This window comes from Carassius auratus, unplaced genomic scaffold (assembly GCF_003368295.1).
Source record: "Carassius auratus strain Wakin unplaced genomic scaffold, ASM336829v1 scaf_tig00214289, whole genome shotgun sequence".
NCBI lineage: Eukaryota > Metazoa > Chordata > Actinopteri > Cypriniformes > Cyprinidae > Carassius > Carassius auratus.
In genome coordinates, this window is record NW_020527597.1 from 151,899 (window position 1) to 177,418 (window position 25,520).

General features: G+C 40.1%; 1 protein-coding gene across 1 annotated transcript; it reads right to left on the reverse strand.

Annotated features, from left to right (window-relative positions):
* Positions 1–556: 556 nt before the first annotated feature.
* LOC113091777 (neuronal acetylcholine receptor subunit alpha-2-like) lies at positions 557–7,941 on the reverse strand. Its single transcript, XM_026257408.1, has 6 exons — positions 7,853–7,941; positions 3,390–3,541; positions 2,831–2,875; positions 2,573–2,682; positions 1,254–2,406; positions 557–1,031 (listed from the first exon to the last, which is right to left on the reverse strand). Exons 1-6 carry the CDS (start codon positions 7,938–7,940, stop codon positions 906–908), a joined length of 1,674 nt encoding a protein of 557 aa, XP_026113193.1. The 5' UTR covers position 7,941; the 3' UTR covers positions 557–905.
* Positions 7,942–25,520: the final 17,579 nt, after the last annotated feature.

The following is a 25,520-nucleotide window of genomic DNA, read 5'->3' on the forward strand; positions in this document are numbered from 1 at the left end:
ATTCATGTACTTATGCATGAACTTGCCCAGCTATGATGCATAACCTACTTTTTGGAATACTCCCCAAGAATTTTTGTTTTTTTGTTTACTTCGATTCTAGATCTTCTTTTTTTTCTTCTTTTTTATAAAAGTTAATAACAACTAGTTTGCTGAATCCTCTACATGACCCAACATTCCTCTTGACATCTCGTCTTATTAAATATATGTTTATATTGTAGACCAAAACAATGTAAGCGAATCACATAATGCACAAATATGCTTTTTATGCTTGCAAACAACATTAAAAGATGTTGTTACATAAGGAGTTGTTACTTATTTTCTTCTGTGGGGCATAAAAGTAATTATTTTGAAGAGTTTTGGTAACCAAACATTTTTGGTGACATCCACTGTATGATAAACAAACATATCTGAAAATATCTTGTTCATGTTTTATAGAGGCTAGAAATGCACATTTTATAATGACATGAGATCAAATTAAATGAAACATCCCTTCAATATATCAGGAGGGTGGTACATGAAGAGTAACAAGACATGGGAAATGCCAGCCTCACTGATTTTATTTGTGTAATCAGTTACAGTAAGCCACTGAGTCTCTTACAGTTTTTAATTTTGACAATAATATTCAGGGTTATATAGTTCAACAGTTATTTATTCAAATACAAGCATTTCATAGACAAGCTTTGTGGCTCTCTCAATTTCTGACTTGACTTCTGAAAAATGTCAGGTATGTAAAGCCACATTCCTGATGTCAAACATGCATCTGACCCCATGCAGGGGAAAATTCAGCACGCACTTTGTGATGTTTCTGCTAGAAGGGGTATTGTGTCCCCATGCTGGTTCTTCCCATGGAAGCCTGTAAGTTAGAAGTCTTCACTGTTAATATAATGTACTCAGAAGTGTGTTTTCTAGATCATGCCTGCGAGCCAGGGTGGGAGAAACAGTCCGATTGTGCCCAGCAAACAAACTATGATGAACATCCATAGGAAGATTCTGTCTATTACCATAGCAACATACTTCCAGTCCTCTTTTACCTGTGTGAACAGACGAGACAAATTAGTGGATTATTATAACAGTAACATAACTATAAATATATATATATATATTTTTTTTTAAAGTTTGGATTATGATCTCTTTCGAGGCAACTTCAACTGCATCCTCTCCCTTCAGCATCAGTATAAAATATTAAAGATATTTAACATTTTAATATATATTTTAGAAATTTTTTTTCGTGAAACTTTTCATAGAAAACTTACGCTAAAGTCAGCATCTTCTGCTCTCAGGTGTTCTGCTATGTAGTGAACCCCCTCCAGAGCTTGCAGGACACTGGGGGACAGAAGGAACCCCGGGTTGTCTGATGTCATGTCAGGCTGCTTTGTGACATTAACGCTTCCACCAGGCTGCCTGGAAGTTATGCCCATATCCAATCTAGAGGAGGGCCCGAATTCCTGTAGTGAAGGTGGAGTCGAGCTGAGAGGGCAGGGCGAAGGTGTTTGGAGAGAAAGTGTGATTGCAGAGGACAGCGTTCCCAGTTCTAAGTCCTTATAACAGAAGCGTCTGCGAAACTCGTCATCCCCAGAGTTCTCCCCTCTAAACCAGCTAGTAGATGTACTGAGGGGTGCATTTGCAGGTCCAAGCACCCGTGACGTCATTCCTCGGCCCTGCTGCTGCAGGAGGAGGAGTTTCTGTCTGTGACGGCTGCCCGGTGCAGGTCTACGCATAAACAAGCATCGTGGGATCAAATCCAGGAAGACTGAGTGAACCCAACGGGGCATCTTATGAGTGCTGGGCGAGCGGTGGTGGACGTTTAGCACGAAGATGGTGATAATGATGGACAAGGTGACGAAGATCATAGTAAAGAGCAGATATTCACCAATAAGTGGGATCACAAGCGAGGTGGAGGGGATGATTTCTGTAATGAGCAGCAGGAAGACAGTGAGAGAGAGGAGGACCGAGATACACAGCGTGATCTTTTCACCGCAATCTGACGGGAGGTAGAAGACCAGCACGGTCAGGCAGGAGATGAGCAGGCAAGGGATGATGAGGTTTATGGTGTAGAAGAGTGGCAGCCGGCGAATGATGAAGAAGTAGGTGATGTCTGGGTAGATCTCATGGCAGCAGTCATACTTCTTGGTGTTGTAGGTGCCAACAGCATTGATGATGGCCCACTCGCCGCTCTCCCAGTAATCCTTCAAGTCAACTGTGTTCTCGATGCACTCCAGATCAATCTTGGCTTTGTCGTAGGTCCACGAGCCGAATTTCATCTTGCAGTTCTGCTGGTCAAAGGGGAAGAAGGTGACATCGATGCTGCATGAGCTCTTGTAGATGGCAGGTGGAACCCAGCGGACTTTACCTGTGTGGAAGAGGTGGGCTTTGGTCATGTGGGTCACTGCAAATTCCCCATCTGCACTGAAGAGGACAACAACATTTATTTGAGCAGTTTTACAAGAGGAAAAATTGTTTCATACATCATACAATTCTGCGAGATTCATTTTACATTAAATGGACACAGTTTGGTTATTGGACTTAAGTTATTGGGTTGTTTTAGTTACATGACATATTGTATGTTACTCACTTGTTGTACAAAACTATATCCGGGACCCAGATAAGTTCTGACGGAACCCTGATAGAAGTAACATTGTCATAGTCTGAAGGCTTCCAGCGTAGTTTATAGTCATTCCACTCCTGAGTGAGAGGCCAAAAATGTTCAGGACATTAAAACGAAACCACTATAATATAATAGTTATTCATATTCTATTATAATGTCATTTAATATTATTAAACATGGTTTAATCATTTTCTCCATTCCATACAGCTTTCCTGCTGCACACACCTGCTTTAGCCAGACATTTGTTGTCATCATTTGATTCTTCTCGTCCTGTGGAGGAGAAAACAAGGAAGGACGGTGAGTATGAGTCAGGATGCTGGGTTTGCTCCAGCAGAAAGCGTTTGGTTCAGAGAGGTCACAAACACTTTTTCATTTTAATCTTCTGATGGACTTGGAGCCTTCAAGGACCATGTACCATAATTCATCCAGATTCAAATGTTTTGGGCGATATACAGTAGGATGTTGGCGTTACTGCCTTTATGGAAATAATATTTCAGCACACAAAAATTATGAAAAATTGACAGTAAAGACATTTTTTATGTTACAAAAGATTTCTGTTTCAAATAAATGCTTTCTCAAAGAATCCTGAGAAAGGTATCATGTTTCAAATTAAGCAGCATAACTGTTTTCAATATAGATATTTAAGAGTGGATATTAGAGTGGTTTCTGAAGGATCACATGACACTGAAGACTGGAGTAATGGCCAGAAAATTCAGCTTTGCATTCACAGAAATAAATAATATTTTAAAATATCTTCCGATTGAAAATAGTTAATTTAACTTACCACGTCAATGAGCTGGGCAATAGATAAACCGAACTTGACAATGACCACATCAGAGGTGTTTGGTACAGGCCTTGACCACTTGTTGTAGCCATCGAAGAGCTTTTTGAAGAGGTCATCTTCAGTGTGTGAATGAATCTTCTCACAACAAGAAACTGCAAGTTGAAAAGAAGACATTACATTATGTACAGCCAATATTTGTCCTAGAGTTGACAAATAAAATGTTTATCTTATACCACTAGAAATATTATTGTTCATGTAACACTCCTACTTGTTTATTAGACTTCTTTTATGTCTAGACTTAATGTATATCCAGTCTATTTGGACTCCTATAAGGCTCTTCACATATGATCTTGAGAAAGTGGAGGCAATTTAAATGCTTGTTCTAGTGTCATATCCACAACTTGGGTGTCATACACAGATTTCAAGTAAATTACATCTGATAGTGAACTTGCTTCATTACTGAAGTGCCAAAGCTGTAAGGTTTCGCACGCTCAGCATATTGGTAAGTTTTCTTATAGATTTGAGTGTGGCATATCAAATCATTAAGCAAGTGTATAAATCTACAAAGCTAGAGTTTAAATGCTTAAATAAACAAATTGGACAGACAGTTTATTAACTTATCTAAGGCCCGCTGACCACACTATTTGCATGTTAAATAACAGGTAGTATTAAAGCGCTTTATCAGGGGATTAACTCCCATTTATTTCTTTATTCAAATATAATTACATGCGTCATAGCTTATCATCTGTCAACTGTAATGGATTTGCTCAAAAACCGTTTAAATTTCAGCAATATCACGTGAGAAGAGTGCTGTGATTCCAATCTGCCGAGTGCCTCAGCTAGGCTAATTACAACCGATCACATGATTTGTGTTGCCTTCTGATACTGCCTATACACAACAGTTTAGTAAATTAATAATGGTTAACTCACATTTTAAGCAACAATATTACATTGATAATTCAAAATGCCTATCCATTTATTTTAATTAAAGATGTCTGTGGAAAAATAATTTATAATAAATTCCTCGGTATTTAATTTAAATATAAAACGAAAATAAGAATTGTTCATTTATATTATATGTATTAAATAAGAAAACACGCCTATTCCTAGCTTTTTTTTTTGTCTTATTCCAAGGCCATGCTTCTCGTGATCTGTAAATGCCTACTTCCGTACTATATATAACAGTGGTTCTCAATTCCAGTCCTGTTCTGCATATTTTGCATGTCTCTTATGTGACACACCTGATTCAGAGAACCAGCTCGTTCGAAGAAAGCTCCATGCATGAACACTGTTCCAAATGACATGGTCCCTACACTGTTAATTGCTCCCTATGCACACATACACTCCCTTCGGACTGGAATCATGGTGGAATATCTTTTGAAGTACACTTTGCAGGGCACTTGGTCAATAGAACAAACATCTAAAGTGATAAGAGAGACATACAAAATGTGGAACTGAGTAACACTGCTATATAATATATGACTCTGGACCACAAAACCAGTCTTAAGAAATTTAGATTTATACATCATCTAAACACTGCATAAATTAGGTTGCCATTGATGTGGTTTGTTAGGATAGGACAATATTTGGCCAAGATACAACTATTTGAAAATCTGGATTCTGAGGTTCACCCCTAAAATGCCTCGTTTAAACACGCCCCCACATGTCTACGTCACTATGTGAAAATATTTGCATAATGCCGCCAAAAATGTTAACGCAAGGAAAGAAGGCATGGTTTCAGTGACCGCAGTTAGTGTTGAAGCAGCCATGTCAGGGAGATGCTGTGGGTATCTAGGAGAAAACAAAAGCATTTTATTTGGTCTTCCAAAAGTAGACCTAGAACCTAGGAGAGAAGGTAATTCTGACTTTGCTACGACAATCTGTCGCTTCTGAATCAGCTATTGTGTTTTTTTATTAGTTTAAGTATTTGCTATTTCAAATGCAGATTTTTGTGTGCCGTGTGTGTGTGTGTGTGTGTGTGTGTGTGTGTGTGTGTAAGAGAGAGAGAGAGACAGGGTCACACTGTCCGCTGTCTTAACCGTCTGGGTACTCCAAACACATACAAGCTTCATCACTTTCTGTCACGTCACTCTGTTTCTCCTTCGGGCTTGAACTGATGGTAAAACTAAGGACATTACTGACTGTCTTTACATTTATTTTGAAAGATGAAAATCGCGATTATGGAAAGGGGTGTTACATTTCTGACAAATGCTTGCGGTGTTTGGCCAATCACAATGAACTTGGTCAGTTGGCCAATCAGAGCAGACTGCGCTTATCAGAAGGAGGGACTTTGTAGAAAACAAACCCATTTGAGAGAGGTGGGGTTATAGAGGACCTACAATAATGTACAGTTTTCATTTGGACCTATATACTGAGGGGGAAAAAATATCCCAGGAACATCGCTTCAAAAACCTGATATGTGAGAAGCCAACAATTTTTAATGATACGTGGGCCAGTGTGGCTGAATGATGACTGATTCTCTTCTTTTTCCAGGAGGAGATGTCCTGTAATCTTTGCACCTTTGGGTGACTCATATATGCAGGACAGAGGCTAGACACCATTAAGGTGGCCCACTCAGGTCTTATTTCTGAGCTGAGGAGGCATTAATACAGAACCCTGAGGACAATGTTTGCAGGTTTGCTATATGAGTGCTGTACGTGGCTGGAGTTGCTCTCTGAGCGCAGTCATTTGCTGTGTGGAGAATTGAGCTCCCTTGGGTCATGCTGGCGCAATGAGTCACACTCTGGGCGAATGACAACATGTCATTAACAAGTCAAATTTAGGGTCTGCACCACAGGGCATTAGCACACTGGGACATGATATGAAACCCAAGCAATTACAGTCAGCGGCCTGCAGACGAGGAGGAAAATATTTTCTCACCTCTGGCACATTTCTGGCTTTTTTTAAGCATATTATGGACATGCCATGCAGTTCAAAGGTGGGAATTTAATATTTTTAGAAGAAAACAGCAAATACAGTCCATCTCAAAAAAATTTAACATCACGGAAAAGTTCTTTATTTTTTATATAAGCTAATATAAGCTAACTTTCTTATATTCTACATTCATAGCACACAAACTGAAATATTTCAAGATTGTTATTTTTTTCTTTTTTATTCTGATGGTTAGTCCTTACAGCTTAGGGAAATTAAAAATTCAGCATCTCAAAAATGTTAAATATTCCATTTTGATCTTAATTAGTTTGATAATTTTTTTACTGATACTGCATATATATATATATATATATAGTAGAGATATTAATATACATACATTTATAGTTTATGCTTTATTTATGGCAACATGCTTTAATTAGCATGTAAAAGCTATTTCTTCATAATAGTCAGATTTGTATTATAATATCTATCTATCTATCTATCTATCTATCTAATATGTTTTATTTAAAAAATAATAATAATGTAAAATGTTAATGTACATGTATAACTTAAATGTATATATGATAAATAATTACTGTATTTTTTCTCAAGTAGCAATAGTCTATAGAAACAATGGTAAACGTGGTAGAACATCAGGATTCTAGGTTCGTTCTCAATTCCAGTTTGGAACAGGACGCCTGCGTCAGTTCTGCAGCCTCTAAAACAGCGATAACAGCGCATCTGTTCTCCAGTCTGTGAGGAGCAGAGCAGGTGGACGGATTTCACTATACAGTCTTCTTCGTGCATCTCCGTTCAACTCTAAAACTTTCCAGAACTCGGGATGTTCTTAAGCAAATACTGATGCAAGCGGCGGTAAAGTGCATCCAGCTGCAAACTCGAGCGCGCGCGGGAGGCGTCAGATGCCCGCAGTGATATTCATTCATCAGTAGTTCAGCGGCTGCTGACAGCGAGCGGCCACATAAATGAAGACACGCTCGTGGAGAGTGCGAGCGTAAACGCAGAGTGATGAGCAAGCCCAATAAATCTGCCTTGATTTAAGCGCCAGCTTGGCCGTGGAGAGGACATTTCGTTTTACTGGAAATCGTGCGTGCCATTCTAATGCCTACACATCTCTGAGTGTAGATATGTGAAAGCCAAACTCCTTCGTCTTAAAACAGTTTATGATAGTTTGCTGGTCCTAGCTGGTTTCAAATAATATGGTGTCCCATTTTGACCATCTGAAAACCAGATTAGGCTGGATGTTTTATTCTTTTCTTTTCTTTTTTCTGACGATGAATCAAATTGATCAGATTAATACATGCACTTTGGGGATGCTTAAAATACGCAAACAAATATAAACTTTGTCTTATGTTATTTTAAGACTCCCTTCTACCAAATATTTCTGCGTTTCTGGTCCATTGTGACCATAGCAGTTTAGCAGTCAAAACAAGTTTATAGCCTACATTAATAGTCCGATGGACTATAATCCACCTCTTTGATTTATTTTTTTAAGCAGTAGCCTATTTATGGAAAAATTCGAGTAATATTTAAGTATTTAAAATGTAAGTAAAAAAATCAGAAGTGAAACTCACCTGACTCGTATAGAATAGTGCAGAGAAGAGTAATCCTCAGGAAGAACAGCTGATTCTCAAAGCGCTCCATCGTACTGTCAGTTAGCATACTTTCAATACATTTCTATAGATTCGTCTGCATTCCACGAGACAGTTTCGGTATCATTCAGTGGATTCTGTGTGTTTTGTTGTGGTGTCATACTCTACATCAGAGGTTGGTGGTTGTATTTAAGGTGAGAGATTTTTTTATTTAATCACGTGCCTTTTAAGTGCTGACAAAAGTCAGTTTTTCGAGAAAAAAAATCTAGTTAAGTTGCATACATCCATTGTTTATCCATATTTATCCAAAATGTTATTTTCTTTCTCTACGATGATTAGTTTAAGGTTTGCCTCCTGTTCAGCGAAAGATCATAAACAAGGATTCCGTGCTGCAAAAAGTATTATTTATTTCCACGTGCATCCAAAAAGGATTTTTAGAAGCAGTTATTTCCCAGAGTAACTCCATTTCTATCACAAATATAGATGGCCCCATGACCTCGCTACTGCTGTTCTCCTGGGTTCACTCCAGACTGAAATCTCTCTCTCAGTCCGCTCATCCACTCTCATGTCAGACAGAAAGGGAGGGAGGGACCACATCACAAGTTCACGAGCTTGACCACATTGCAAACTGCCTGATTTCTGTTTCCAACCAGTCTGATTTTATTTGAATAATAATGACAATAATAATAACAATGATAAAAATGAATGAATAAATAAAGCATCACGCTAAATGGATAAGTTCGCAAACTCGTATGCAGACACTGTTAAAAAAGTCCAAACCTAATTGCGTTAAGTGATTGAATCGTTATTGCAGTAGATCGCCACTAGAGGTCAGTGGAGCTGAATAAATGCTGACGGAAACAAGAACTCAGAAGGTGAAACACTCTGGTTGACTTTAGAGACAGAAACATCTATTATTAATAATAATTATGCTAATCCTGAATCCTGAAAGTTATTAATTATGTTTAATTGTTACAGTATTTCACATAAATCTTTCTAATAAAAGCAGCCAAACAATTAAGTTGCATTTCAGGGTTCCCACACCTTTTATACCCTGATAACACTTTATGCGAATATTATATTCAACAATGCCACATCAAGAATGTTGTTAAATATCAACGGTTTATAAATATACAACCCTCAATACAGTCTTAAGTTCATGTCACTGAAAGTCATTCTTTCACACAAACTGTATCTGTGATCATAGCTCCCAGCATACACAGAGAATTGCATCAAAAATACACATCCAGCAAAAGTGACCGCAACCGACTAGAGTAATACACTTATATTTTAACACTATACTTACAGTATTTTTCTGTCGTCGACTAGAGAAATCACAAAATATTTAAAAAATATTAATATTAAGTCGCAATGTTTTCTGATTCTTTGGATTCTGGCTCCAAGCTGCCAAGTCATGTTTTTATTTATTCCTCAGTGACATCAATGTCATGTCTTTTTTCCCCCTTCTTTTTTATTTTTCCATTTTGCTCTCTCTCTCTCTCTCTCTCTCTCTCTCTCTCTCTCTCCAATGCATGTGAGTTCATGCTTGCTGATTTTCAGACCCTCATATAGTCTTTTCACCATCTGCTCCCTAGCGCAGGGACAGCAAGGCCATAGCTGCAGGCTGGTCTGTTTTTGGAAAGAGAATATTCTTTTAAGATATCACCTCACTGCCAAGATCATTTTTTTTCATCATGATTCATCATGATCATGTTTCCTTGTACACATAGCCATTATATTTTCAATATGGCTCACAATTGAACATCGGACAAGAGCGTTTCAGTTCTTTTCCCAAAAACATAGTAAGGGAGATAAAATTGAAAAAAAAAACTGAATTAATTTAATAAAATGGTCAACATATGGACTGTTTAAGGGGACAACATTGTTTAATGTTATGAAAACATTGTGGATACATACATAAATGTTACATGCCATATAATAGACTACTTTGATCGTTTTTTCCAGGTTGGATGGCTTCCCACCGAGTCATTTCGTTTTGCGCGGCTGTCTCATGTTCTTCCTCAGCTGTTCGATCATCTCCACATGCAGGGCTCGTGAGGAGCTCTCCAGTCGAGAGGCAATGTCTGTGGAGGTACGCAGCATTTCTTCAAAGACAAGGGACTCCTTTTTCATTCTTAGATAAAGACAAAGTATACACAACATCAGAAATAATCAAAGTAATTATATAAAAATAAGAGGAGAAGGAGAAAATTAACAGGGGCCTCAGCTTAGGTTTTCTTGAACCACTGGCCTCAAAGGAGCAGAAAATAACAATCCTTTCATCTGTCCATACTGGTGATGGAAAACGCAGAGACCAGAATCGAATCAAGTTATAGTGGTTAGTCTGAGGCTCTAAGTCTACGAGCAACTGTTCCTTTTTTTATTTGCTAATCTCTGTTTATAAGCATTTACTTAAGGATCATTTAAACAGTTTACCTGAGAGTCTTATTTGTTTTTTGTTTTTACCTTTAAAGTGTTACTATGCATGCATCCTTGAAACACTCTTGAGCTGCAATTTCAGATATTAAAGTCTATAAATGAACTCTCTATATACTGGGAATAAATAGTTACATATTTTTAATTATATATTAAAATGAATCTTTAGAAATTAAAGTGAGAGTAAGATTTCTATTTCACATAAATGGTGTTCTTTAGAATTTTCTATTCATCAAAGAATCATAAAAAAAATGCTTCCACTAAATGTTTACATAATTTTAAATAAAAAAGAAATGTTTCTTGAGAAGCAAAACTGCATATTAGAATGATTTCTTAAAGATAATTTGCATCACAGTAATAAATTACATTCTAAAATATACTAAAAAAGAATACAGTTATTGTAAATTGTAATATTTCATAATATTACAGTTTTACTGTATTTTTCAAATGAGTGCAATTTTATAGTATTAGTATTTTATATTAATACTGTATATAAAATATGTATATGTATATGGGATGCACAGTACACCCTATATATTTAGAAAAATATAGATATTTTCACTTCTAATTTGATTTTCAATTCTTATGTTTGGAGCAAATTGTAAAATTTTGACACTAAATATTATGTAAATGTATTAAACTCTCTTCTCTTCTCTTTATTATTCAGGTTTGTTACCTTAGAGCATCATAAATTGTTAAATTGTTAATTTTATCTCGTAGATAAGAGCATACGACTGTCTTATTAAGATTCAACTCATCTCACTTCTGAATTCCAGCCAAAGTGGCTTGAGCATCTCCCTCCAGTTGACTCTCCAACTCCTCTGCTGCTTTTGTGACAACGCTCTCACAGCTCACATGATCCTCCCTGATTCCAACTATGTTCTCTTGGATCACCTCTTCATAGCGTTGATCTCCCATTTCTGCTCCTACAAACTGGACCAGATTCTCCATCACTGCCTGGTTACCATGTTGAAGGGCCTTTAGATAAGCAACTTCCTCTCTGGAAGCTCGTAACTGCCGTGACATAACTTGACTGGTGTGAAAGTGGACATAACAGTCACCGCTTTCTGTGTCTGGCAGGGTCTGAAAAACTGGCCTGGTCCTGTCTGGCTCATCCCCGACTTCATGGAAGTCTAAAGTGGAGGAATTGCCAGTCCCAGAGATGTCACTTGATCCCCACTCTCCATCATCACCATGCTGACAGTAGACTGGCATCACTAGGAGTGTGAAGAGCCAAGTGCCCAGAGTAGAGTGAAGCCTCCTCATGACCCAGAAGAGGGAGTAACCTCTATGACCTGGGACTTGACGGAGGGATGGATGAGCACCCAAGCGATGGCAAATGTGAAGTCCCTGTTGAGCCCCTCAAAGCTGGAGAGATCTTTTCCACACAGTCACCACTGCTGCAAAGCTCTGACCTCATCTGCGAAGAAATAAACAGACACTCTAATAATGTTTTGCTTTGAGAACAGAGTCAGACCAACACTTTTCCGTATAAATTTGGAGTCTTTTTAAAAATATTTTTATCACTATATAAATCTCTTCATGCTCACCAAGACTACATTTATTTGATCAAAAATACAGTAAAACAGTAATATTGTGAAATATTTTTATAATTAAAAAAAAACATTTTTTTAAATATATTTTAAAATGTAATTTCTTCATGTGAAGACAAAGCTGAATTATCAGCAACCTTCAGTGTCACAAGATCTTTCAGATATTACTCTAATATGATGATTTGCCTCTCAAGAAACATTTCTTGCCATTATCAGTGTTGAAAATTTTGTTAACCTGTTTCCGCCACAGACTAAAAAAATGGTGAGATATTTAGATTTGCGAGATAAACGCTGACTTTCTGAATTTTTCCCTCAGGATTCTCTTGTTTCCACCATGCAATAAAACATAACTGGTAATTGCAACTTTTTTTTTATCTCACAGTTCTGAATTATCTCACCAGTTAGACTCTTTTCTGAAGTGTGAATATATAAATCACAACTGTGATTTCACATAATTGGGTTTATATCTTGCAATTGTGAGAAAAAAAATCTTAGACTATAGACCAGAAAAAAGTCAGAATTATCTGATGTAAACTCAGAATTGTGAGGAAAAAGTCAGAATTACCTTTTTTATTTATTGATTTATTTATTTGATCTCATGGTAAAAACAAGCTTCCATAAAAGCTTTTTTGTTGTTGTTGTTGAATACAGTTGAAGAAAAGCTGAAGAACAAGAATCAAAGAATCAATTTAATATGTCTTTGCTGAATAAAGAGTATTTACATAACCAAAAGTTTTTTTTTTGTTGTTGTTGTTTTTTTTTTTTTTTTTGTTGTTGGGCAAAGAAAAAAAAGAATTCAAGATGTATTCTCTGAAAATAAGTTAAATTATCTTAGGCAGTTTTGCATCTTAGGTTGCTTTAAGGTTGTTGCAAAACAAGTAAAAATGCTGGATAACAAAAATTTCGGGTATTTTTTTTTCTGCTCTCTGACGCAGAGAGGGCTCTGCACCTCATCTCTCATGTCTCCAGATGTGACCGAACTGACAACTCACACAATCTCTTACTCTAGGGCATCCCAACACTCCTTTCAACATCTGGAAATGTGTGAAATGCAATTTCTGTCTTCGAGGGAAGACGGCAGCTCTTTTCCACAGTGTGAGCACTTTTGGATTCTGCGGTAGTTCAGCTCGCTATGGCTAAAACAAATTTTTCTGTGCATTCTCTGGGCAGAAAAATCTAATCTTTGGGTTCTTTGCAGTGGCCTTTTTTTTAAAGACTTGACCTGCAGGTTTGCATTTGTACATTTCCAAATTTTAAAGTCAGTAGTTGTCTGTCAAAGACACTATCGCTATCAAGCTATTTTGGTAAAGAATAATTTAAAGGAGTACCATTGAGAGCATCTTTGCCTCGCAACGGCAGTAATTTGTCGTTCATACTTGCTGATTGACATTTGTGCTTCATGGAGGTAGGATAATATCTGTAACTCTGCAGACCGACACAGCTTGTAATGAACTTCTGCTCTGCTGTGCATGCAGTGATTTATTTCTCATTTAGTCCTGAAGCACTTTGAGAAAATTAATCTCTTTTATTATTATTTTTTCACTGAAAATTAAAAACTGAAATGATTTGCAAGGTTTCTTTTTTTTTTTTTTTACTTCACTCTGAAATTGTCAAATGTATTTAGACGAAAATAAGAAATGCCATAAAAAAGAGAAAAATAATAATAATAAAAGAAAAAAAATAATAATAAAAGAAAAAAAAATGTCAAATGTCTTGATATGATTAGCCATTCTGCTTTGATGCCACACAACTGCCCGCACTGCCAATCCAGAGCTTGTAATGTTTTACAACAGAAAAAACGATTAAACCTTTTAGACACTGAAATGATTCGATTGGAACCATAAAAGCCCATTCAAACAGAGCTTTGACTTTTATGTTTCCTCCAGGCACCTTTTTAGTAACACTGTGTCATTCCTAAAAATACATGCCAAACCAGTTCAAAGCTGCGGAGATGCAATATATTTTTAATAATAACAAACTTTGATGCCAAGTCTAAATAAAAAGTCACAATTAACCTTCAGTAATAATGCCAAGTATCTGGAAGTTGTCATGTTCACTCTTGTGCTGAAACTCAACCTTCAGAGCAGATGATCACATTTGCAATATTGGAAGACTATGCAAATAGGCCACAACTCTTTGTGAATGGAAAGTACAAAGTCGCTTTTCCAGTTCTGGGTTTAATTTAGTATTACTTACATGAAAGAGTATTTCATGTGCAGCAAAAGAAAAGAAAAGTGTTGTTGTTTAAAGGTTGAGTGTGTGTCTTCCACTTCACACTATCACTGCATATTAATTAAAGGCAATATTGCCATAATTAAAAGAATGTCACAAAGATATATTTACACCAGTCAATAAAGCAATCTATAGGCCTGCACTCAAATTATTGGTCAGTTTATTTTTTTAGACCTTGAATGCAGAAAAAATGTATACACTCTGCCATATTCTTCAAGACATAGCTCTCATTTTTCAAGGTAGAAACATGAATAAAATAAGATGCACAAGACAAAAGTTGACAGAACTCACCAGAATCTTCTGCCATGTCGCAAGGTAGAGCCATGTGTCTGGTCAAAATGTTCAAAGCGCTGTTCTTTGCTTTGCCATTGAGAGACCGAGAGGCAGAGCACACATAATCAGTCTGCCTTAAACTTCTTTTCACTTCTTCAGACAAATTTTGGGACCCTGAAAGTCTGTGTCCCTATTTTCAGATTACTTAAAGGGGAGGGAGTGTTTATAAAAAGGGAGAAACTTGATGATTTCTTTCTTTTGTGGTCAGGAGATCGAGAGAGAGAGAGAGAGAGAGAGAGAGAGAGCAGGACAAGAATATTAGAGGGGAGTGTGGGGTAATAATATAGTTCACATCTGTGCCCTGATGTCGGATAATGTACGAGTTTCACAGAAAAGGGTCTTTTCGTCATCATACCAGATTTTCACTCAGCCTTTCGTTTAATAGAAACTACAAGATATGAATGAATGAAGGGAAAGAAAGTTGTTAAAACAAACAAAAGCTTTCAAATCCACAATACATTTGAAAATACGAATGAAGCCCAGTTCTAAAAAGTCACGTGAATAAACAAAGCCCATCACAAGCAGCTTTTAAATAATAAGACACATAGAAGATGTGTCATTCATACAAGCACTAAACACCATATAAACTATATTCTTTCGCAGTTACATTTAGAACACTGGGAGCATATCTTCCCCCCACACACTTAAAATTTGAACTTTAAATTGTAATTGTTTAAACACTAAATGACTGCAGAGATGAAGCGATAACAATGGCTAAAATTTCAAGCAACAAAAACTTTGACTGAAAACAACTAGATATATAGCAATTTTGGCAGATGCTATTATCCAAGTGCTGACCTATAGTGATTCAAGTCGCTTCAAGCTGTATTTTATATGTTTAATTGGTGGGGTTCAACTGTTTCTGTTTACCTGGAAGGATAGAAAAATAAACTTTTTTATGAGATTTAATGTTTTTCACAATTGTGGACCTTCAGTCATCTCTGGAGAGCAAATAAAACTATAACTTGGTCTCATGAGACCAGGTTGCATAAAGAAACTTTTAATTGTTATTGAAGGGTGTCTTTAACCCAAATTCTGTTGTTTAAAGATAATTTTTACAGGGTAACAAGAAAAAAAAAAGAGCTGATTTAAATATGACATTTTGCAGGCCAAATATCTTTTATGACAACACAAAAAAATATCACAGTAAATATTACAGATGTACCCAACAGTTACTATTATATCTAACAGAAAACGTCCCTAGGTTACGTATGTAACCCTAGTTCCTCGAGGGAACGAGACGCTGCGTCGATCGCATTTGGGGAACGCCTTTGGCAAGAACAACTCTGAATATCGTGTGCAATCAGTTCAATGGAAGAGCGTGACGTCACGGACGGGGTGACGTAGCGACCAGGAAGCTATAAAGGCACGTGCCACGCAGCTGGCTTCAGCTTCGAGTAGGGAAGCAAGCGCAGGCAGGGGTGCCGGGAGTATGGCTCGGCGACGCAGCGTCTCGTTCCCTCGAGGAACTAGGGTTACATACGTAACCTAGGGACGTTCCTCTTCGGGAACTCGAGCTGCGTCGATCGCATTTGGGGAACGATGTGCCAACGCTGCCAGACTACCAAACCCCTGCCTAGTGTGTATCCGTAGAGCACAGCTTAGGACGAGAGGACAGAAGAGCCAGGAGCGGCTCGCATATCGAGATTGTAAAATCTGGCAAATGTAGAGGGCGTGGACCACCCCGCAGCGTTGCAGATGTCCAAGAGGGACACACCTGCCAGGAAGGCCTTAGAGGCAGCCATACTCCGCGTAGAGTGAGCCTTGGCTCCCAAAGGAAGGGGAAGACCAGAGGACTCATATGACTCGTTGATAGCCTCGACTATCCAACGGCTGAGGGTCTGCTTAGAGGCAGGAGAACCCCTGTTAGTAGGACCGTAGCATACAAGCAATTGGTCGGATTTTCTCCACAGGGCAGCTCTGTGGACGTATGCGTCCAGTGCTCGCACTGGACACATACAATTTAGCTTCACCTGGTCTGGCTCCCGAAAGGGAGGAGGACAGAAGGCCTGCAGTACGACAGGTTGTGGTGTGACAGAGGGAACTTTAGAAATATAACCCGCTCGAGGGTAAAGAAATGCTTTGGCCATACCAGGGGCAAAGTCTAGATAATTAGGGGCCACCGAGAGGGCCTGGAGATCTCCAACTCTCTTTAGAGAAGTAATAGCCAATAATAGGGCAGTCTTAAGTGTCAGATGTCTGTCTGATATTTCTTGAATTGGCTCGAATGGAGCTTTGCAGAGAGCCTCTAACACCACAACCAGATCCCATGGGGGAATACGGGACCGTACTGGAGGTCTCAGCCTCAGTGCACCTCGGAGGAAACGTGTAACTAGGGGGTGTCTACCCAGTGACTGGTCACTGAAAGGGACGTGGTAAGCAGCTATGGCCGCCACGTACACCTTTAAGGTGGAGTGGGTCAACCCCGCAGAGAGCCTAGCTTGTAAAAACTCCAGAACTGTACCAACTGGGCAGTTAACAGGGTCAAGGTGGCGATCTCTGCACCATGAAGTGAAGAGTTTCCACTTCAGGGCGTACAGTTTCCTCGTAGAGGGAGCTCTGGATTGGAGTAGGGTCTCAACAACCTCGGTTGAGAGACCAGCTGCTAACAGATGTGCCCCCTCAGGGGCCACACCCACAGCTTCCACAACTCCGGGCGAGGGTGAATTATTTTGCCCTGCGCCTGAGAGAGTAGATCTGTCCTGATCGGAATCTGCCATGGAGAGCCGTCGAGGAGAGAAATCAGATCTGCGAACCATACTCGGCCCGGCCAGAACGGGGCTACTAACAACAGACGGACCCCGTCCCGGCGTACTCTCGCCAGAACTCCCGGGAGCAGAGCGATGGGGGGAAAGGCATACAGACGAAGCCTCGGCCAAGTCTGTGCCATGGCATCTAGTCCCAGTGGAGCTGGGTGAACTAGAGAGAACCAGAGGGGACATTGCGATGTCTCTCGAGTCGCGAAGAGGTCCACCTGAGCTTTGCCAAATATCTGCCATATCTGCTTCACCACCTCGGGATGAAGCATCCATTCCCCGGGCCTTGGCCCCTGTCTCGACAGCATGTCTGCTCCCACATTCAATCGCCCAGGAATATACACTGCTCTTAACGAGAGGAGTTTGCCCTGGGACCACAGGAGGATCTGGTACACCAGCTTGTACAAGGGGCGTGAACGCAGACCCCCCTGGTGATTGATATAAGAGACTACCGCTGTGTTGTCGGTGCGCACTAACACATGACAGCCTCTCAGGTCTGGGAGGAAATATTTTAAAGCTCGATACACTGCTAGCATTTCTAGACAATTGATGTGCCATGTCAGATGGCGACCGCTCCACAGACCGCGGGCAGGGTGGCCACTCATGACCGCACCCCAACCGGTGAGGGACGCATCTGTCGCTAGCGTTACACGGCGACCAAGAGCTCCCAGCACCGGGCCCTGATTCAAGAACCAAGGTTTCTTCCATATGTCTAAGGCACGAAGGCATCGCCGCGTGACCTGAATAGTTCGGAAAGGATTTCCCCTCGGGGAAAACCCCTTGGTCTTGAGCCACCACTGAAGGGGCCTCATGTGCAGGAGACCAAAAGGTATCACGTTGGACGCAGCTGCCATGAGCCCTAACAGTCTCTGAAACTGCTTCACAGTGAGTGACTGGCCTTCTCTGACTCTCTTGACTGATGTGAGGATCGACTCGATCCGAGCAGGAGACATACGTGCCTGCATCGTGGTCGAATCCCATACTACGCCTAGATAGGTGGTTCTCTGAACTGGAGAAAGTACACTCTTCTTGGCATTCAGTCTCAAACCCAGCTCCCCCATGTGTGCGAGAACGACATCTCGATGTCGAACCGCCATCTGCTCTGATTGAGCTAAGATCAACCAATCGTCGATATAATTTAGAATGCGGATGCCCTGCATACGGAGGGGTACCAGAGCCGCATCTACACACTTCGTGAATGTGCGGGGTGAGAGTGCAAGGCCGAATGGAAGTACTCGATATTGATAAGCTTTGCCCCCGAAAGCGAACCTCAGAAACTTCCTGTGTTGTGGAAGGATAGATATGTGGAAGTATGCGTCTTTGAGATCTATCGTGACAAACCAGTCCTCGGATCTGATTTGAGCTACAACCTGTTTGACAGTAAGCATTTTGAACTTCAGTGACATAACTGAGAGGTTTAACTGACGTAGGTCTAAGATCGGACGCAACCCCCCATCCTTCTTTGGAACTATGAAATACCGGCTGTAGAACCCGGATTCCCTGTCTAGAGGAGGGACCACCTCGATGGCCTCCTTCCTTAATAGGGTATTCACTTCTTGTTCCATAACCAGAGCCTGCTGGGGGCCGACGACTGTCGGTGTAACCCCATCGAATTTCGGCGGTGGACGGCCGAATTGAATAGCGTAGCCTCTTTCTACTGTGTGCAGGACCCATTGAGAAACATTTGGCAGAAGTCTCCACGCTGCTCGAAAATGTACTAAGGGAATCAGTCTCTCGAGACTGATCTCTGGTGTAAGAGGCCCCCGAAGGGGAGGCGAGCTTCCCAGCTCCGCTACGCTCACGGGCGGAAATAACTGGGAGGGACGCTCGCGGGAGACCGCTGCGCCCTGAAACACTGGCAGGGTTGGCAGACCGGCCTCCGGAGGGTACCGGGGAGAGGCGGGCACCGTATACTGAGGTGGGAACCGCTCTGACCCCGTAGGGGCTACCCTCGAGGTCACTGGTAGCATGGCGTCAGGACCTCTTTGTCGAGGACTTCCTAGCTTCGATAATAGTACGAAGGTCTGATTTTAATCTAGGAGCCCCCGACTCAGAGCGTCGCTTAGACCCTCGGTCCCGGCGTGGGGGAGCACGAGTGGCGACGCTCTGCTTTTGAGCCTCGCGGTATGAGGAGCCTGCTAGTGGCGTGGGTATCTCCCGTCCAGATAACCCACAAGAGCGACGAGGGAGGAAACTCTGGAACGCCGCCGCCTGTTTACGGGCCTCCTGGAACCTGTCGACGACAGTATTGACTGTGTCGCCGAACAGGCCCGAGGCTTGGAGCGGGGCGTCCAGGAGGCAGAACCTGTCACGGTCTTTAATTTGGGACAGGTTCAGCCATAAATGCCTCTCCGCGGCCACCAAGGCTGCCATAGACCGCCCAATTGCGCGAGCGGTCTCTTTGGTGGCGCGGAGGGAGAGATCAGCGGTCCGTCTAAGTTCTGCAATATCGTCGGACTTGATCCCCTCTCCCTCGTCTACATCTCTCAACAGGTCGGCCTGATATGCTTGAAGGACGGCCATGGTGTGAAGGCACGCCCCTGCCTGACCTGCTGCCACATAGCCCTTGCCCACTAACCCTGATGTCGTTCTTAATGCTTTAGTAGGCAAGGCCGGAGCCTTCAGAGACGACGCCGAACCGGGTGACAGATAGCCCGCAAGCGTCTGTTCAACCCGTGGCATCGCTCTGTAACCACGCTCATCGAGCCCTGTCACATTCCCATAATACTGCGAATCAGGGCCGAAAAGACGGGTGGAATATGGATGTTTCCACGACCTCGCTATCTCATCATGGAGGTCGGGAAAAAAGGGAAGGCTCCGGGCTGGAGGTGGTTGTCTGGGCCTGAGATACCGCTCATCTAATTTACTTCTCTGCGGTTCATGTGATTTTTGTGGGGGCCAGTCTATTTTTAACTTCTCGACTGCGCGAGTTACCACCTCCAGCAGCTCCTCATACTGGGGCGAAAGGGGTGGCGAATCCCTGCCAACTGTCTCCACATCCACCTCGTCAGACGAAGAGAGGTGGAGTGTCGACCCCTCGCCCTGGGCGGAAGAAACCGACGAGCGTGCTTCCGATCCCAGGGTTTGGGCGCCAGATCTAGCAGATGAGGAAGGAGATAAGGACGTGCCCGTCTCCATTCCCTCTGCCAGATCCACCTGCGAACCCCACGAGTGCAGCAGCCGCTCTGCCTCAGCAGAAGCGGGGCCAGAGCCGCGGGGAACGCTGGCGAAGGCTCCCTCCTCGAAGAGAGCCCTCCGGGATCGAAGCGCCCGCATTGGCAATCGTTCACAATGCGGGCAGTCGGCTCCCTCGAGAGCCGACTCAGCGTGCTCCGATCCCAGGCAAACCACGCATAAATCATGTGTGTCCCCAGCCGTGATGTAGCGCTGGCATGGAGGAACACACAGTTTATAGCGCGATTTGGTTTCGCCCTTCAAATGTCTCGTCTTAGCTTTAGACTTAGGCATCGTAGTCTAATGATACTGGACAGACAACAGTAAATAAGACTTACAAGACAGACTTATGAACATGCACACACAGAGCGCTTGCTGAAAGACGCGAAGCTGAAGCCAGCTGCGTGGCACGTGCCTTTATAGCTTCCTGGTCGCTACGTCACCCCGTCCGTGACGTCACGCTCTTCCATTGAACTGATTGCACACGATATTCAGAGTTGTTCTTGCCAAAGGCGTTCCCCAAATGCGATCGACGCAGCTCGAGTTCCCGAAGAGGAACTTATAGTTATCACTGTTCTTTATATATGTGACTTCGGTATGTTTCATTTAAGTGACAGAATTTATTTTTTTTGATTAACTGTGGTGCGTGTTATTCTCTACTATGTTCATTTTATACAGACATACTCTATTGTATGTTCCTTGGTTTCTTTTATTTAGGAGCCAGTCCTTCTTCACCCATCTAAACTTAATTTTAAAACTCAGTGTACTGTAAATCAGCTTTATATTGAATTTATTTACCATTTGCCTCTACTAAAAGAACCAGAGCACATAAACCAGATGTTTTACAGATCCATTGCAGGATGCATCTAATAATCATCATTACCCCTAATTTTTTAGCCAGATAGATGTACTGTACATCAGAGCAGCTTTGTGATTCTAATTCTATCATATAAATTCCTGGTTTTTCTGAAACAAGAGAGATCACTTTGACAGTAGTTAAGAACAAAAGGGTTTTGGAATTGACCAAAAAAAAAACAAAACAAAAAAAACAGGTAGATAAAATGGTTCTATTTAGTCAGTCTCAAAATTCAATTTGGAAGCTATTATTAGCTGTTTGGGCTCTCATTCTGACGGCACCCATTCGCTGTAAAATATCCATCAGTGACAGTAATGTAATGCTAAAATTCTCCAAATCTCTTCAGATGAAGAAACAAACGGAGCAAGACTACATTTTCAGATAATTTTACATTTCTGTTTGAACTATTTCTTGATGTTTTGTCATCCAATGAATCTCTAGTGCAGCTGATGTCATCTGTTGATGACAACATGTCTCTTAAGACTCGATAATAAATAGACCGCTCACCCCAGAATAGTACATATGCCTGCTCTGGTGTATAAACAAATCCAGTGGGTCAGCATTGTTCCATGCACACATATGGGTGTCAAAGTCAAAGGGCGTCCCAGTCAGCATCCTCTCCTCTAATGCCAAGGTCAGGGGAGTGGAACATGAGCCAGACAAGAAAAAGACCTGCATCCGATATGATTCACATTTGTCTTATGAAAATGAGACTGGTTGTTTTTTTAAAGTTACATGTTCACTTTTTAATTGTCCTTTTCTGCATGCTTAAATAAAAAAGCATCAGTGAACTGTAATTCAAATTCACCAATGGTATGAGAACATTTAATATAGGGCTGTCAAATAAAATAAAATGCAAAGATTGTTAAAAGACAGTTACTTTATTACAAATTCAAAATCTAAAATAAATAAATAAATGCGTACATAAAATTTACATTTAAATCAAATTATTTACATATAAGTTTGATTAACTGATTCATCAGTGGACCTTAATTCAAATTTACTATATGAAAACACTTAGATTGCACCGTCAAAGAAAATAAAAAGTAATAATAAAATATAGATAAATAAATATGAAGAGTTAAAATAAATAAATACATACATATATAAAACATTTGTTTATGAATTTAAAATCTAAAAATAACATTTTAAAATTAACATTTGAATTTGAATTATTCAAATGTACTGATGGTAATGAAATTGCCACTTAAAATAGGGCTGTCAAATAAAATAAAATGTAAAAATAGTAAATAAATACATAAATAATAAAAAATGTTTTAATTACGAGTTTAAAAGCATTTCAAAATTACAATTTTACTGAGTCCCATTTCATTGCACAAAGTGCTAAAACCCTGCACGGCTCATAAAGCACAAGATTGAATGGGCTGACTGGCTTCTGTTCATGATTTGATGGCTGCTTCTCCCTATCCATTAAGAATCATTTTATATTTTTATTTTCCTTTCAATCTTTTTTTACGTGACTCTCCTCTTAAGACTCTCAGACTGAAGAGACCCACGGTACCGCTTCAGCCTGAAATTAAATACTATTGAAAACAAGCGAGATATGGGCAAAATTGAATGGGAGCTTGATTATGCAAACATAGGTCTCATCTCATTTTGTAAACACAAATTAATAGCATTTACCCTTAGCCCCTCGCTGTTCAGGATCAAAGATCTTTAAAAGACAAGAAAATAATTTAAAATCCCCAAGTGCTGTTTTAAGAGTCCTCCAAGCGAAATCTTTTACTTGGAACATAATCTTTGGATCATTAAATGGCAGAATGTCCCACAGAGTACTGCTGACAGGATACAGCGGTATGTTATTCACATTTTGTCAAGATTCTCCACCAAAAAAAAAAAAAAAACTTCTTAGGCAGTGATTTATGTCCTTCCTAAATTAGTGCAAGAGGAGAAAGATGTTGTGTAACATTTGTAACATGAAAAGGCCAGTGAAAAACAGGTTACCTTATGACTAATAAACCACTAAACCGTTTTGCTTCTGTCAGACTTCTCCTCAAGGACAACTTGCCTTTGGTAAGCAGTAAAACCTTTTCCTGAGATTGGAAATATTTTATGGTATATTCAATATCTAGGATTGGTCAATGGATTGGACTAGCTGAACATCTAATATATCTCTTGCACATAGAACAGCAGTAAATAATCTCTTTAATCTTTCAAACATGAGTGCTCTCACATGTCTCTCCAAGCATTTCGGAGATCTTGACATTGCCAGATTTTTGGATTGTTTTTATACAATAATCAATGGTTAACAAAAAATTAATACTACTGAGTTACTTATATTTTAGACACAACTGCCAGTCAACATTTTGTCTATTTTATTTTAGGATTAGGGTTAGGGTTAGTGAGTGGAATTTTCACCTACTGACGTAATGATGTAACATGCAAAAAGAGGCAATGAAAACCACAAGTTATCCACACGACTCTAGTTCATCATTTAAAGTCTTGTGATGGGAAAAGCTGTGTTTTTATGAAACAAATCCATTATGAAGATATTTTGAACCTAGAACATCTTTAAACTGTTGCTTCCAACTAAAAGTCCCCAATCCATAATTTTGCTTTCTCTAGTGAAATTGTTATTTTGCTTGAATCAGGAGAGAAAAATGCACATATCAAGTAACGATTACAGAATACAGTCTTAAACAATTCCAAACAAATACAGCATGTTGGTGGATTTTTTATGTAAGAGGACAACAGGGGATTGACTTTTTCACTGGAGGAAGTATGATAGACTCTGTTAAAAGAACGACAGTTTAAAGTGCCTTAAGATAGATTTTACTTCCTACACACATAATGATGGTCTAGAGTCATGTGGATTACTTGTGAATTATTGTGAGGCTTTTATCAGCTGTAAGGATTTTATGCACAATTGTCTTGTTCTGGCCTTGAGCTATTCCTCCAAATATCAACACTCGTGGAACACTCTTGTTCAGCGTGCAATGGAGGTTCAAATCCAATTATCATATACAGTTCCACTTTAGGCTAGAACAGTCTATATTCATGGGACCCAACTCAGTGGATTTGCAATATTGTGTTAAGTGCCTTGGCAGTTGTTCAGAAAATTGATTTCATAAGCACAGGACAGACAAGATGCTGCTCTGCTTGAACAGAACATCTTCACGGTTTCCTCTCAGCAGTTTAACACTATCATAAAACCACAAGGATTTCCAGAATCAGAGACTTGCAACATTTTGAATGGTTCTATCTTCTGTCTGACATTCTAATTCTGTGTTAGACATTCTAGCTTAAAGATTTTATGCAAGTCCACATCACCTCCAGTGTATATTGTATACAGTGCTGTCACAGCACAACAGAGCTTGTCTTCTACTTTCTGTGTTTGGCATTTTGTCTGCACAGTGTCAATGGAGTAAATGTCCAGACATTGTTCTTGTTCACCTTGGGATGTGTGGTTTGCTTAGCCATCATTAGACTGCACTTGCTCTTAAATTAAAGAAATCATGGGTTCACTGGAGAACAGTGCTCACATTACTGTGCTCGGACACTAAATTAGCTGATGGCAGGGATCTGCTCACAGTCTAACAACTATAGCCATATCACATTTAATTCAATTGGAAGGATCAAATAGGGAGACTTTTAATCTCCTTCAACATTTCTCTAAGGGTGCAAATATAGTGAACCTGTTTTTAGGACAAAAAAGAACACAATCTCTTGATGATGATAGATTCTGGTCATTCATGTTAATGAGTGGTGTTTTACTTTGGGAGATTGCTGAGCTAATGCTTCAGCGAGAAGGCTTTGTGCGCTGGACACACTCAAGTACATTAGGCTGATTGCTGCTCCTCCGTTTATACGGGATACTGGCAAAGACATCACAATCCTGTTCCAAACATTAACTCTGAAAACAATGAATTTTATATTTTGTGCAGGAAGCTGTGTTTTATGGTCATGATTTGATTTTGGTCTCATTGCTTTGGTTTATTAGAATGTCAATGCAATCAGTCCTCACTAATGTCAGCCAATCTTTAGCACGTTAAAAAGTGTTATATAATGCAGTAGATCTAATTTAGTTTTATATTGATTTTCTTTGTTTATCCTCCGACATATAGGATCAACAGATTGTTTGTTCCATTTTCCCCTGAAACCTCTCTTAACATTAGACATATGTGTCACTGAGGATTTGAAATTTGTCACCATCTTATTGTGTGCTGTGGCAGCCTTACAGAGCCCACAGGTTTAAAAAGCTTTAGATGGTTATCTGGGCTCGTCAATCGGAAAGACAGTCTACAAACAAGGCTTTATCACGAGGCCATACATTGTTTAAATCTGTGGCC

Bases quoted from the DNA above. Each gene is read 5' to 3' on its own strand.
- LOC113091777 (XM_026257408.1), bottom strand. From the start codon at position 7,940: ATGCTAACTGACAGTACGATGGAGCGCTTTGAGAATCAGCTGTTCTTC. The intron at 3,542-7,852 runs GTGAGTTTCACT...TTCAACTTGCAG, and splicing joins CACTATTCTATACGAGTCAG to TTTCTTGTTGTGAGAAGATT. The intron at 1,032-1,253 runs GTAAGTTTTCTA...CTGTTCACACAG, and splicing joins CAGAAGATGCTGACTTTAGC to GTAAAAGAGGACTGGAAGTA.